Here is a 13,682-nt window from a genome sequence, read left to right as displayed (position 1 = left end):
CAGGTTGGACAAACAAACACCTGTCAGGGATGGTCTAGATTATACTTAGTCCTGCCTTGAGTGCAGGGGACTGGACTATATGACCTCTCAAGGTCCCTTCAGTTCTGTGATTCTGATTTGCACAGAGTGTCACTGTAATGGAATGTGCAGTTTAAACACAATGGAAAGCTGAGATTAACTCCTACTACAATGCTCTGTGTAACGAAGACTGTGGAAAATTCTGCTCCCACTTAGGTGGGTGAAAACTGGCAGTAACTAAAGTAAAGGTGTGTTTCCACTGGATATGCACCTGTGGAACAGAGAGCAGAATTCAGCACAGTTGCTATAAGCATAAGAACTCTGTATTTATGACCATATGCAGATCAGCTCTTAACTTTTCACTACGGATTCTGCATATTTATACCATTTCACTATTTACAATAGCAATAATGACCTTGGAGTTAGACTTCTGTAGCTAATGGCTGGCTGGGAAGCCATGGGCCCTCAGCTTGGCCAGCTGGGCATGAACTGCCAGGTAATGCCTAGCCTGGAGGTCAGTATTGCTTACGTACATGCTGTTTCCTGTCAAGCTCACAAGCACACACATATTAATTATCATTGCAATAATAGCCTGGTATATGCCAAGACAGGTCCTATAATATACCCAGAACTTGTCCGCAGAGAAGGATCCTGGCCCTTGGTACACATGATGGGTAGGACTTTGCCACTCCCATGCACACTGAGCAGCACTTTACTCATGTGAGTAATCCCAGTGAGCGCCAGGAGGTTACTGGCACGAGTAAGTACAGCGTAGAGTAAGGATGGCAGATGGGTACAGAAACAGAAATTAGGGGCCCGTCACAAAATGTGTTTCTCTTTCCAGGAACACTCAGCGACATCATTAGTGGGCCCAAGGGAGGTAAGAATCATGTATGTGCTTATTCTCTCCAGGGCTTGGATACCACCAAACGCCTGTCTACATTAGGTGGTCAATTCAAACAGTCTCTGGAGCAGCTGATGAAAATCCTGGGGAGCTGCCAGCCGTACTTTATGCGCTGTATCAAACCCAATGACTACAAGAAGCCTTTGGTAATACTTCAAAAATACTAGATCAATGTCTTACCCGCAGTAATGTTTGTGTTTAGGGGGAAAGTGACTTAGCAGAAATCCTCAGTTGCTGTACAGCATCTTGTATTTCCACCTTAACTAAGAATAGCTGGAGTTCTAAGATGGCTGTAATAAAAAAGGCAAAAGTGGCTTTAATTTTAAATGGACCCTGCAAAAGGTTTTGGAGTGATGTATTGCAAAACCAGGAATGAGGAATATACTGAAACATGTTATAAAAGCCTGCCTTGTACCTAAAACACAGATAATTGGGAGGGTTTTAACTAACAACAAATAGGGAAAGGGAAAAAAATATAACTATGGGGCCAAAAGTGATCATACTGAGGGGCAAAGGTGTTGGTGTTTAAAGTGGAGAAGGGCCATCTGAGCTGAGTCACAAGGGAAGAGGGAAGGTCTTGCAGTTAAGACACTGGACTGGGACTCAGGAGATCAAGACCTGGTTCTGCCCCAGACTCCCTGTGTGACCTTGGGCAAGTAACTTCATCTGTCCATGCCTCAGTTCCTTCGTTTGAATTGGGGACAATAGTACTGCCCTACCTCAGCTGGTGTGCTAAGAGGGTAAAAGAGAGTCAACAGAGGGGAAATGCTCAAAGATTGCAGTGATGTGGCTATAGAAGAACCTAGATCAAATGGAATTAAGTTCTGTGTTGCAAAGTGCAGCACCACCAAGGTGCAATTACCTGCCAAGCTAGGAATTGATGATGGGATCGTCCTTACCAGAACCTCCCAAGCAGCCAAAGGACAGACTACATTTGAAATGCGTTCTAGGGCTTTGCACTCACGATCTTGCATGTTTGCAAAAACTTGCATCAACCAGCTGTGGGCAACTAGGGCCTGGCCCAAAGCCCACCGAGGTCAGTGAGAGTCTTCCTAAGGACTTCAGTGGGCTTTGGACCAAGCCTCTAGTGACCAGTGTTTGCAGATGTAAATTCAGGGGGTGGATTGAGCTCCTTTGACAAATGTGTGTCCACCTTAGTTTTGGAAACAAAGGGCCAACTCCTCAGCTGCTGTAAATCAGCACTGCTCCATTGAAGTCAATGGAGTGATGTCAGCTTGTACCTGCTGAGGATCTGGCTCAGAGACAGAGAAATATTAATTTTAAAAAAAGAATTGGCCATGTGTTGACTCTCACCTGGCTGCACTGTGGTTACCTGAATAGAGCGCATCATTTTGGATAGGCTGAGTCTTCTCTTGCAAACTGCCATGTGCTTTCAATTCCCATTGACTTCAGCAGGCATTAAGGGTGCTCAGAACCCCATGGGAGGTGCTCAGTGCCTGGCCGAATTGAGCCCATAGAGTGGTCTAATCATATCAGACCTAATGCAACTCTCTTTTCAAGTTTGTGGGAAGACCCCCATTGTTTCAGGGGGAGATAGACTAGGTCCTCACTTCCAACAGGGACAGGGCTCAGGTTGCAATGAAACAATAATGGAATGACTTTTCCATACTGCCGTCAGACCAAGGCCCTGACCCTGCCAACTTATGCCTATGCTTACCTTTTAGTACGTGACTAGTCCCACGCAGGTCACTGAGACTACTTGCCTACTTAAAGTGGGTCAGCCTGGACAGGATCGGATCTTATGGCATAACTGATGTCACTTGGAGGGGTATATCCCTGTCTTTCATCCAGTAGCCCTGAAAAGTTACCGTTACTTTGCACCTCTCAGCCAGAACATGTCCCACCACAGCAGACATAGCCACAAGTAAGCATGCCAGTGCCAGTGGTATGTTTCTATTTTCTCAGTCTATGTGTGATATGAACAGAACAACATCTACAGAGGACTGTAGAAAAAAAAACAAACACACACCCTCAACTGTTCAAAGTAGCTGGCGAGTATCTCTTCACTGGTACCTGATGGTCTGTTCATATTTACAGCAGGCAAGGATTCTGAGATCCTGTCCCTTATCTGCCCACTGGGACTGGCTGTCACTATTCAGGATGTGAGGAAGTTCACTTCTTAAAGTAACCTCTTTATAGCCCTGATCTTAATACTTTGCAGTTCATGAAATCTTGCCCTTCCCCTCCCTTAGTCTCTGCGGTTTGTAGAAAAGGCCCTTTAAGGGGTTACACTTTCCAAAGTGACAGTTTGTTTTAAACAGGCTACAGGGTCTTACTGCTTGTGCCATCACTGACACTTGTGCAAAGGGAGAGTACACCCCTATTGGGCTGATTTGGTAGCATTCGACAGCCACTTATAGAGGTGTCAGTGACTACACAGGTGGAAGTCTGCAGTGAATCTGGCCTGGTTTGTGTCATCTTGGTTTCTTTCAGCCCTTGTGCTTGTGGTGGGGATTTTAAGCACTCTTCGTGGAAGTTTCAGGGATGTCCAGATTTTACATTTGCTTGCTCAGATTGGGTCTTGCCTTCATAATTACCCATTTCATACACCTATCTGGCAATCTGAATGCCAAGATATAGGATGTCCTATGTACATGCTCACCTTTGAGCACTGGGTCCATAGTATGATGGATTACTTTAAGGTGTGGATTTTTAAAGGACCTTACCCTAACCTCTAATTTTGTTCTTTTGATAAAATGCAGGCACAATTTTGCAGGTGTAGTTTCTGATCTGTAGATATGTAGCTGGTTTGTGGGATCAGTTAGGAAGTCAGACCGCTAAGTGTCACAAATTGTTCCTGCATTTGCTACCTACAAAAGCATACCCACAATTTCTCATGGGTCTAAAAGTGCAGATCTGGAATTGGAAATGGCCTTTAAAAAAATCAGACCCAAAGTAAATAGATCATTCCTGCTGCTGGCGTGTGCAAATATGCAGCTCCACAGAAGTCCCTTTCTTACACCAGCAATGGATTTGGTGCATTGACTTATATAAAAAAGGCAATTAAAAAAAGAGAGTAGTATCTCATTTTGAAACCAACCTGGTATCTGCAGGACGGAGTCAGCAGATGCTTTCTAAGGAATGTTACATGAACAATTTGTTTCTGTGATAAGTTTCTTCATGTGTCTGTCCTTTCAGTTGTTCAATCGGGAGCTGTGTATCCGACAGCTGCGCTATTCGGGAATGATGGAAACCATTCGGATTAGGAAGGCTGGCTACCCAATTCGCTACAGCTTTGCAGAGTTCTTTGAGAGATACAGAGTCCTGCTGCCAGTGTCCGCTCGAGAACAGGTGTGTCCACAGGAACTTGATTAATGCTAACTGGACTTTTCCTGATGGGGCACTGAGGGTAATATAGTCTCAGTTAGGCTTTAAGCCTAAAATGGTCTCAGCTCACTGCTCACATGTACTGGATCACATGGCTAACCAGGGTTTAAATGTTTCTATTCTTCATGTTCCCTCTAGCTCATGCTTTTAGATCCAGCGGTCCTGGGTTCAATTCCTGCAAACATCCCAACCAAGCGCATCATTCCAGATCTAAAGCACTTTCATTCTCTGCACCCTCATTTCTGAGATCTCTCTGTGCTGAGAAATTAACATGCTCCTGGCTTTGGATACCGGGACTTCTCAGAACAAACACTATCATTCCTCTAGCTCTCAGTCCTGGAGCTGTTTAAACCTGAGCCATTTCTACTCTTGGCACTCTCAATCCTGAGGCCTCTCAGACCTCATAAATTTCTGTTCTTCATGCTTTGAAATGCCAGGGCCACAGATGTTTAGAACCTGCAACTTCTGTATTTTTAACCAAGCCCTGATCAGCGACAATGATTTTTCTCTATCAGCTGCAGGATGATGCTCATCGGTGCTGCATTTACATTTCTGAGATGGTTCTAGGAAAAGATGAAGACTGGAAAATTGGAAGAACCAAGATTTTCCTCAAAGTAAGTAAAAAAGGCCATTTGCTACCTCTTAAGGTTAAAAAAAATAAATAAATAAAATTGTGGGTGTGTCATCGGAAAATTAAATTCCCAGTTAAGGAGAACTAAGTCAGCAATCCTGAGTTTTAATGTGAATGCTATCCTCCTCTCCGAGTCCGGCTCTTTGGCCCTTTATACAATGTAGCTCAGCGGGTATCGCTGTGCCACCAAATGGCTCATCCCATAAGAGACTGATTCACTCACCCACTCCCATTTCCCATTTGTGAAGAGGAACAGCACATTGCACTTCATAACTCCCTGCTCAGACCCTGAAGGTACAGAGCATGTTATAGTGTGGGCATACTGTACACCTGCAGATGGCTACAAGCAAGAACATTGTGGCCAGGTGCTGCATTAACTTCCTCCTCCAGCTCCGACAATGTACATTGATGCCAACTCGCAGCACACCTGCAAGTTCTGGGCCTCTTCAGCACAGATGCTGCCCTTTGTGTCAAGTTTCTGGTGGTTCTGTGCTGAAACTGTTAAATCAATGTATATTTGTGACCTCCTTTTAACAGGATTATCACGATATGGTATTGGAGGTGCAGCGAGACAAGGCGCTCACTGAAAAGGCCATTCTGATCCAGAAGGTGCTGAGGGGATTCAAGGACAGGTGAGTGCTTTTAAAGAGCACAAGAATTCGTAGTTGTATAAATTCTCACAGACTATTCTCCTCCTTGGGGTGCAGTATAACATAAGTAGAGCACGACTATATCAAACCGCAGCTTTCATTGGCCTTAAATTAAACTCCTCTGGCACTTAGATGATATACTGATGGGGCCATATAAATAGATAGGCAAAGATTTTGCTCATAGATTTGTTATGTTTTCTGTTTCATTTTATCTTACAAAATCCAGTGTTGCTGTACATGGCACCCTGCATGTTTGTGAAAGAATGATCAGTAAATCCACCTGGAAGGAGGATTTGCATTTATCAATTTCTAGTAAACAATGGACTAAGTCTCAGTGCATGAAATCCCACTGCAGTCAGTGTCCTCTTTTAATCTCCAGAATGACCTATTCAGTTCTTCTCCCTGCCAGTGTAGGATTGTTTCCTGTAGTTATAGTTCCTAATGTTTTGTCCAGTTCAGTTTAAAAAGTCAATTAATGTCGAGTTTACTTACATTCTAGCACATAGCCATCCTCAGCTGATCAGATTCCTTAACGATTTGAGTTATCACTTAATCTAACTCTGGCCAATCAAAGTGTGTTTTAGGGAAGAGTTCTAACTATGTTCGGGAATGCGTCCATCAGTGAATGTGCAATACGGGTGTCATCCACCCTGCATTTACTGGGAGAGCGATCTCTGTAAGAAGTTTGCAAAACTCATCTGAATAAGCAAACATTATCAATAATAACTCAAGTTCTAAACATATGGTGATCAGACACGTAGGGTTAACTTATCTAGGTTTGATTTCTGGAAACTGGACTATGTTTTCAGCTGTCACATCTCAAATGCATTTCACGGAACTACTCCAGCAAAGCACGTGGCCTGGAGTTACTGCTGAGAACATTACTGGAGCATCATGGGTCAATCAATAGGTACTGGTACTTTCCCTAGACTCTCCTCTCCATTAGCAAGTGGATACAGAGTGCATGTGACAGGATTTTGGATATCTTGTCTAATTCATTCTGCTGCTTTACTTGCACTGAGAAGCACGGTGAATCTCTGACTGGTGCTATGCAAGGGGTCAGGCTAGATGATCAGAATGGTCTCTCCTGGGCTTACCATTTGTGAGCATGGGGTGCAGGCGGACAGGATGTTGTGACTGAGAGGGGCTAAGTATGGGTTAAGAGGGGAGAGCCACTGCTTCATTCCTGCCCCTTGCCCTGGTCTGTTGTATAAGATATGGCAGGACTGCCTAGCAGAGTAACTTATTTCTTCACCCATCTGCTTTTAGGAAGCAGTTTCTAAAACAGAGGCAGGCTGCTGTGAAGCTGCAGGCAGCATGGAGGGGTTATTACGGCAGGAAGAATTTCCGACTGGTAAGCGAGGGGGGTCTGGCCTTGAGGGAGTGTGAATACTGTACTGTACGTGGCGGGAGTTCAGAGTGGCTGCTCAGCAATGAGAGAGAATGGGCATTGGGGTGGTGTATGTAGAAGAGGGGTTAAGACCAACCAGGGCTCTGGAGCACCTTAACCCTTGTTGAACCCAAGACACATTCTGTTATTAGTAAAACAGTTACCCCTATCTAGTCCCAGGAAGGCCATTTTCTTCCATTCAGTTCTCTTCAGTCCTGTTCTCTCCTTCCCTCTCCTCTGTTTCCTGGGATTAATGTCATTCCCTACATTCAATAGGCCATGATCTTCAAAACCCACTTTAAAGAGCACTGCACTGGCAGGAAATAAAGCATTCACTCCAGCGGTAATTTCCAGTAGCTGTGTCAGTTGTCCTGAGTCTCTGTCCAGAGTAGTTACAGAACTTGTTATCCTCTATCCAGCCCAACACAGTCCTGGCCTTGTTTGCATCAAGTCTAATTGCTTCCACTCATTTTTCTCCACCTGCTGCAGATCCTGCTGGGCTTCGAGCGCCTGCAGGCCCTCTTCCGGAGCCGGCTACTTGCTAAACAGTATGAAACAGCCCGGGCCAGTGTGGTTAAGTTTCAGGCCCTGTGCCGAGGTTACCTGATGCGTCAGAAGATGGCAGAGCAGATGAAGGCTGTGTGCGTTATACAGGCATATGCCAGGGGTATGTTTGCTCGTAGGAGTTTCCAGAGGATGAAGAGAGAGGTATGGACGCACAGTCAGTCATCTCTGAAACATGACATTGCTTCTAGGATGCTTTGATAAGCATGGGGAGCAGCAAGCTCCTATAGGTAGCCAGTCCCCATTATGTTAACATAGTGTCCCCAGATGAGTTCTTAAGGCATCACCATAGAGTTGACTGTAGGATGTTCTCTTTGGTGTAGAATCCTAGAGTTAGCATGATGATGGTTCTCCAGGGTCTTGACAGGTATGAGAGCAGGGTCTTTAACATGCAGATCTCATGTTTGTCTGTCATCTGTGCTTATTAAATTAGGGAATTTGCAGATATGGGACAAAATCACTTGGGGAAATTGCAAAAAAAATAAAATGCATTTTGTTTTAAAAACCAAAGAGAGTTCAGGAATATTTCTGTGTGGGAGGCATGAAGGGAGAACAAAAATATCTTATATGATAATATGTTCCAGTAACTTCTGAAGAGGTAAATCAGTTTCTATAACAGGGCCTGATATGGTTTTTACGGAAATCAAACTGTATTGCTTTCTGGATTGAGATATACACTGCCATGGACAAAACTCCTTATTTATTATTCATATTTCAATAGTACCTAGGCATCCAGTCGTGGGCCAGGTCCCCATTGTGCTAGGCACTGTACAAATACAACAAAGACTGTCTGCCTGTCTCTGTCTATAGATTTTCTAACATGCCTATTATCAAATGTCATATACATAGATAGGAGATGGACTTCGACTTTGACCCCACTCTCCTCCAATTCCTTCATTCAGCCACTGCTACTTGCCAAGGGCCAAATGCATACCTAGAGGGAAAGATTTGGTGTTTTCTCTTCTTCCTTCTCTCACTTATTCCCAAGCAAGATCATCAGGGGAACCCTTTCCCCACACCCTTCCTGGAGAAAGTGTTCAGGCTTAGAGTGAACTCAAAGTCAGTGCACTTTCTCTTACTGTCAGGGACCTCCTTACAAAAATTTGTAAAGGGGGCTGGGTGGCCAAATGCACCTTCAGTACTTGCCTCTTGCAGAAGGCGGCAAGATCCCGGTTAACCTCCTGGGCATTTCTTTCATTTGAATATCTGCCCCTTTTCAAACTAGAGAATTGAAAAGGCAAAAGTTCTCCTCTGAAATAGATTTCTTACCTCCAAATGGTACTAGTTTATATTGGCCCTGTTTCAAAAGTCAGCCAATCTACAACTGAGCAGCCACTGAGGGCTATTACTAAAATCTTGGGATGGCAGCCACCCCTGCTTCCCAGATGATGGTAGAATGTAGCCAGCAAAGCAGGGTGGAGATGTTCATAGAGTGTTACTGTTCCCTGCAGCACCAGCATAGACTAGAAGCCAGAAGGCTACGCTTAGAAGAGGAGAAGCGCCTCATCCAAATTGTCGGGCCAATGAGAGCAAAGCAAGAAGCCATGAAGCTAGAAAAGGTAGGAATCAGGATTTGGAGGGATGAATGCAGAGTTCTCGTGTGTGCTCACAGACACCCCACTCCACCAAACATGTACGTGTGGACTTGCTTTACTCTCCACACACAAGTATATGCATTGGGCTGCATTTTCAAAAAGTAACAACATGCAGGTACAGTTGTGACCTCCCTTGTGTATGCAAAGTAAGAACTGTGCAAGCAAGTCAGACGTGCTTATCTGCCTGCATATTTCCCCAGATTGCTCATGCGATCTGCAGCAATGTACTGGCACATTTGTCCAGATTGCCCATGCGTTACCAAATATTTAAAGTCACACTCTTCTCTTAAATTTTGGGATTCTCTGCTTTCCCTGTAGCAGCTATTGACACCACTGCCCCTTACAGTTGCATTGTTTTTAGGCTAAGATTTAAAACAAAACTAATTAATCAGCACCAACTGTCAGGCTCCTGGTCCATAATACTTTAGAGTTCCAGTATTTAGAATCTTGGGCTTAGTTTCTTATCTCATCCGCTATTACGCATCAATAAGTGAAGGAAAACTGACTTTCTGATATTTTCTTTTGTGATGTCCCATAATCCATCCAATATAATCTGTTGGTCATTTGGGATCTGAAACTATTTCCCCCCCCTACAGAAGCTTTGCTGTTTACAGGAACAGGTGGAAACATGGGAAGCTGTGGACTTGGTGGCCTTCTACAACTGTAGAAACAAAAGTGACTTTCTCTGAAGTTGGAAAAGAGAAAAATGTTGGGCCCAATTCTGATTTCATTTAACCCCAGTATTAGATTGGTGTGAATTATTGACTTCTGAATTATCCCAATGTGAGTGGATCAGAGTCAGACTGCTGTTAATTTTGGCTTTATGCCCCACTTCCAGCATGTACTTTAATTATTTTTTATATCCGAGGCTGTGTCGATCCTGGATGTAGCTCTCCAGTGCAGATGCATCACTCCAGTGTGACTCACCAGTACAAGCACCATTTTGCGCTGGTGCATTGTGTCTACATTGGGAGTTTGCACTTGTCGAGCTACATCTGTGTAGTTACATCAGTGTAAATGTCCCAAGTCTAGATAAGCCTTCAGTTCTAGCTAAACACCCTTCTAGTTAATCTTAATGTGTCTTGTGTGTTTAAAGGAGCACCTGGCTATCCTGGAGAGGGAGGAGGAGGAAGAGGAGCAAAGGAAACGCAATGCTCTCTCCAACAAGCCACCAACTTACGATGCTATCAGCGATCAGGAAATGGTGGATAAAGTGTTTGGTTTTCTGCCTACTGTGATTGGAGGCCAAGAAGGGCAGGCTCCTCTGGGATTTGAGGTAAAGAGCAGCAAAGACATAATGGGCCATATTCATACCTGGTGTAATGTCCTTGACTTTGCTGAAGTTGCATCAAGGATAAATTTGGCTCAAGCAGCTTCTATAAGGTGAAAACGTGAGCAATGGAAGTGACCAGAAGAGAAGAGCTAAGTGGATCCACTCTCTTGAGTCACATGATCTCATGCACTCGGCATCCTGGGGAAGCTCATTAGTAGCTCAATTAGCATAAGCTTCTGTCTCGTACAGGGCTTGAGAGCTCTGTGCCCACATAATGCCAGTTCCTTTCCTCTGGCAGACCCTAGAAAACCCATGCCAGCCTCTGCATTCTTTATCAGTCTCTTTTGTTCTGCTTCCAGGGCCCGTTTCTCTGTCTGTTATTTTCTTGTTAGTCTTTTACAGTACTTTCGTGCATTTCTTGTGGATTTAGTAGCTTTCTGTTTGAAAATGAGATTAAGGTAGAGAGTGGACCTGATACATAGAACTGTGTAGCCTGAATGATAGCATCGGTTAGTGTTTTATCTGGGGACAGATCTTGTTTTACACACAGTACCTAGGTCGTGGGGAGGATGTTCCAGAAATGTGCAGGATATTATCTATGCCCAGTGAGACATGCCTTGGAGCTTCTCCAGCTTGATAATTTGTTGCCTTGGAAAGGAATGTAATTTGGCAGGCCATGGGATCTGCTCCTGGATATCACCTTGAGCTGTCAGGTCCAGGGAGAAATTGCAGAGGATACTTCCAGTCACACCAAGGAAAGCTAAGGCCTGTCTACACTAGAAAATTAGGTTGGTTTAACTACATCGGTCTCGGGTGTGAAAAATCCACACCCCTGAGAGGTGTCGTTAAGGCAACCTAAATCCCCGTGTAGACAGTGCTTCCCCTGACCTAGTTACCACCTCTCGGGGAGGTGGATTAGCTATGCCAAGGGAGAACCCCTCCTACTGGCATAGGTGGTGTCTATACTGAGGTGCTAGAATGGCGCAGCTATGTCGCTGTAGTGTGTTAAGTGCAGGTAAGCCCTAAGTCCTACTTAACAGGCATAGGACTCTCTCCCCAGCATTTTGTTGACAAATCTGTTTGTTGCTGGGAGGCCAGACTGTGCTTTCAAGTCCCTAGTTCTACAACATTGTTGAGGTTAGGTCCAGTCTTCTGCTGAGCGTCCTCTGCCTCAAGAAAGCCAATTTCATCTCTGCAAGAGGAAACATCAGGAGGACTTGAGGAAGTGCAGTCACTTGGGAGGGTTTAATGCTGGAAGGTCCTTCTTCCAACATGCTTTCTTAGCCTTGGGCTCCTTGGGGTTAGCTCTGCCAGGACCCATCAGTTGCCAATTACCCCAGTCAGCTGATTGCCCAGGATAAAGTAATTTGCGGTCATTGCCATTCATTTCAGAGGATGAGGCTTCCAGGTTTCTGATGAGTGATGGAAGACTCCAGTATTAGCTGCACCAACCGCCTTAGGTAACCAGTCTGAATGAAGCATGCTTGGGGTGCACTGTTTTGGAGATACCTCAAGTACTTTAACTTCATGACATTAAGAACTGTAGGGTTCTGAAAGCTTCAGTGCTGAATCATGTAGGACACTGCCACAAGGCTAAGTCTCTAGCACTGCAGGAGTACAGGGAACAGAGGAAAGACTTTGTAGTTGCAGAAGGGGTCTGTGGTCCCAGTGAAATGGAGTGGGAGGAGGCAGGTGGATTAGAATGAGCAGATAAATCTCTAGGTCAGTGTAGAGTGAGGGCTAGCAGGAAAGATAGGATAATGAGATAGAGCCTAGCTTTCCTAATGAGCAGACACCATCGTGTTCCCAGGCCACCTGGGATCCCAGGCTGAATGCACTTAGTGACAGTTAAATCTCCAAAAGCAGGACAGGCACAGCTCCCAGTGCCTACTGCTGGCTGATGGAAGTAGCACTGATATTAACTGAGAGCCACCTGGCTGGGACCCCAAAGGCTCTTTCTGGCAAAGCTGGGAGACAGAAAATAACTATACAGGACATGAGGAGAAAGGAAATGGGCTCTTGTCTGTGTTCTGTGTAGGACCTGGAAGCAAAGGCAGGCAAGCTGGATGAGGTGGACCTGGACATGATTCCCATGAGCATGGAGCTGGAAGAGGAAGTTGATGACCTGGCAGAGTACACGTTTCCAAAGTTTGCAGCCACTTACTTCCAAGGATCCTCTACGTACACACACATCCGGAGGCCGCTGCGTCACCCGCTGCTCTACCATGATGAGACAGATGATGTCCTGGTATCATATTCCTTCCTTGCAGTGCCCCTGCCTGCCTTTCCTCTCCTCCAACAGGCCTGTTGTTCCCTGACTAGGGGCTGTGGGCAGGGGAAACTCTAGAGTCAGAGATACTCCTGAGCACTACAATGGAACTAGTAATTTCCATGTTCCCTGGAGGCTTCTCGCCTGCAAATCTTTGTTTCCTGCTGGCAGGTGCTGCCTACAGCCCAGTGCTGGCTGAACAGGAGAGATCCCTGCCACTCACTCAGTCAGCTGACATAAGATGCCCCGATGTAATCCCTTCTGCACCTTTATTCTACCAAGGAAAAGACTCAGGGGTGGCCCTGGCCACGCCTGCTCAGGGTGGGGGAGGGGAAGAAGGGGCTTTAGGCTTTCCCTTCACTTAGCTGCTGTTGGGGCTTCTGGTTTTTAAGGTGAAGTTGAGGGGGAGCAGAGGTCCATGCCTTCCCATCATCCTGCTGTTGCTGCTCCTGCTGAGGGATGAGGAGTTCTGGGATTCCCTCACTTAGCACAGGACAGCCTTAGAAAACCAAGGTCCCCATCCTGCAAGAGATTTGATGTCACTCCCTTGCAGGTTTGGGTCCTAAGGGCTCTTGGGAAAGCTGAATGCTGGCTGCCAGTCACTGAGTAAGTTCAGACTCCAGCTCAGCTAATGTTTCTGTACCACTCTCCAGCCCTATGCTGCACCCTCCCCAATATTCAAAAAACTGCCTCACCACAGCAGCTTTTGAGGGCTTTAGTAATAATACAGCTAGTCTAAGGGCTTGTCTACACTTAAATGCTGCAGCAGCAATGCTGTAGCACTTCAGTGAAGACACTATCTACTCTGATGGGAGGGGTTCTCCTGAAAGGTGGGAGGTAGGTCAGTGGGAGAACTGTCTCCACCGGGGGTTAGGTTGGTTTAACTGCATCGCTCAGGGGTGTGGATTTGTCCCATCCCTGAGCGACGTAGTTATATCCCCTAATTTCCTACTGTCGACTGGACTTAACATTCCCACCAGAGCCACCTGAAGCTTCACATGCTGTCCTTTCTGCATTGGGGATACACGAATATTGCTCAT

At 45.4% G+C, this 13,682-nt stretch overlaps 1 protein-coding gene across 1 annotated transcript in view; it reads left to right on the top strand.

The window, feature by feature from the left end:
* Positions 1-13,682, top strand: part of MYO7B (myosin VIIB) — an 85,021-nt gene that overhangs the window by 28,759 nt on the left and 42,580 nt on the right. Inside the window, exons 16-24 of the mRNA XM_043492763.1 lie at positions 931-1,068; positions 4,082-4,234; positions 4,786-4,884; positions 5,439-5,533; positions 6,821-6,905; positions 7,431-7,649; positions 8,957-9,064; positions 10,197-10,376; positions 12,412-12,621. Coding sequence (XP_043348698.1) covers positions 931-1,068; positions 4,082-4,234; positions 4,786-4,884; positions 5,439-5,533; positions 6,821-6,905; positions 7,431-7,649; positions 8,957-9,064; positions 10,197-10,376; positions 12,412-12,621 — 1,287 coding nt within the window. The remainder of the gene's footprint in view (positions 1-930; positions 1,069-4,081; positions 4,235-4,785; positions 4,885-5,438; positions 5,534-6,820; positions 6,906-7,430; positions 7,650-8,956; positions 9,065-10,196; positions 10,377-12,411; positions 12,622-13,682) is intronic.

This window comes from Dermochelys coriacea, chromosome 9, assembly GCF_009764565.3.
Source record: "Dermochelys coriacea isolate rDerCor1 chromosome 9, rDerCor1.pri.v4, whole genome shotgun sequence".
Taxonomy (NCBI): Eukaryota; Metazoa; Chordata; order Testudines; family Dermochelyidae; genus Dermochelys; species Dermochelys coriacea.
Note: the sequence above shows the minus strand (reverse complement) of the source record. Positions and strands in the feature narration are given on the sequence as shown.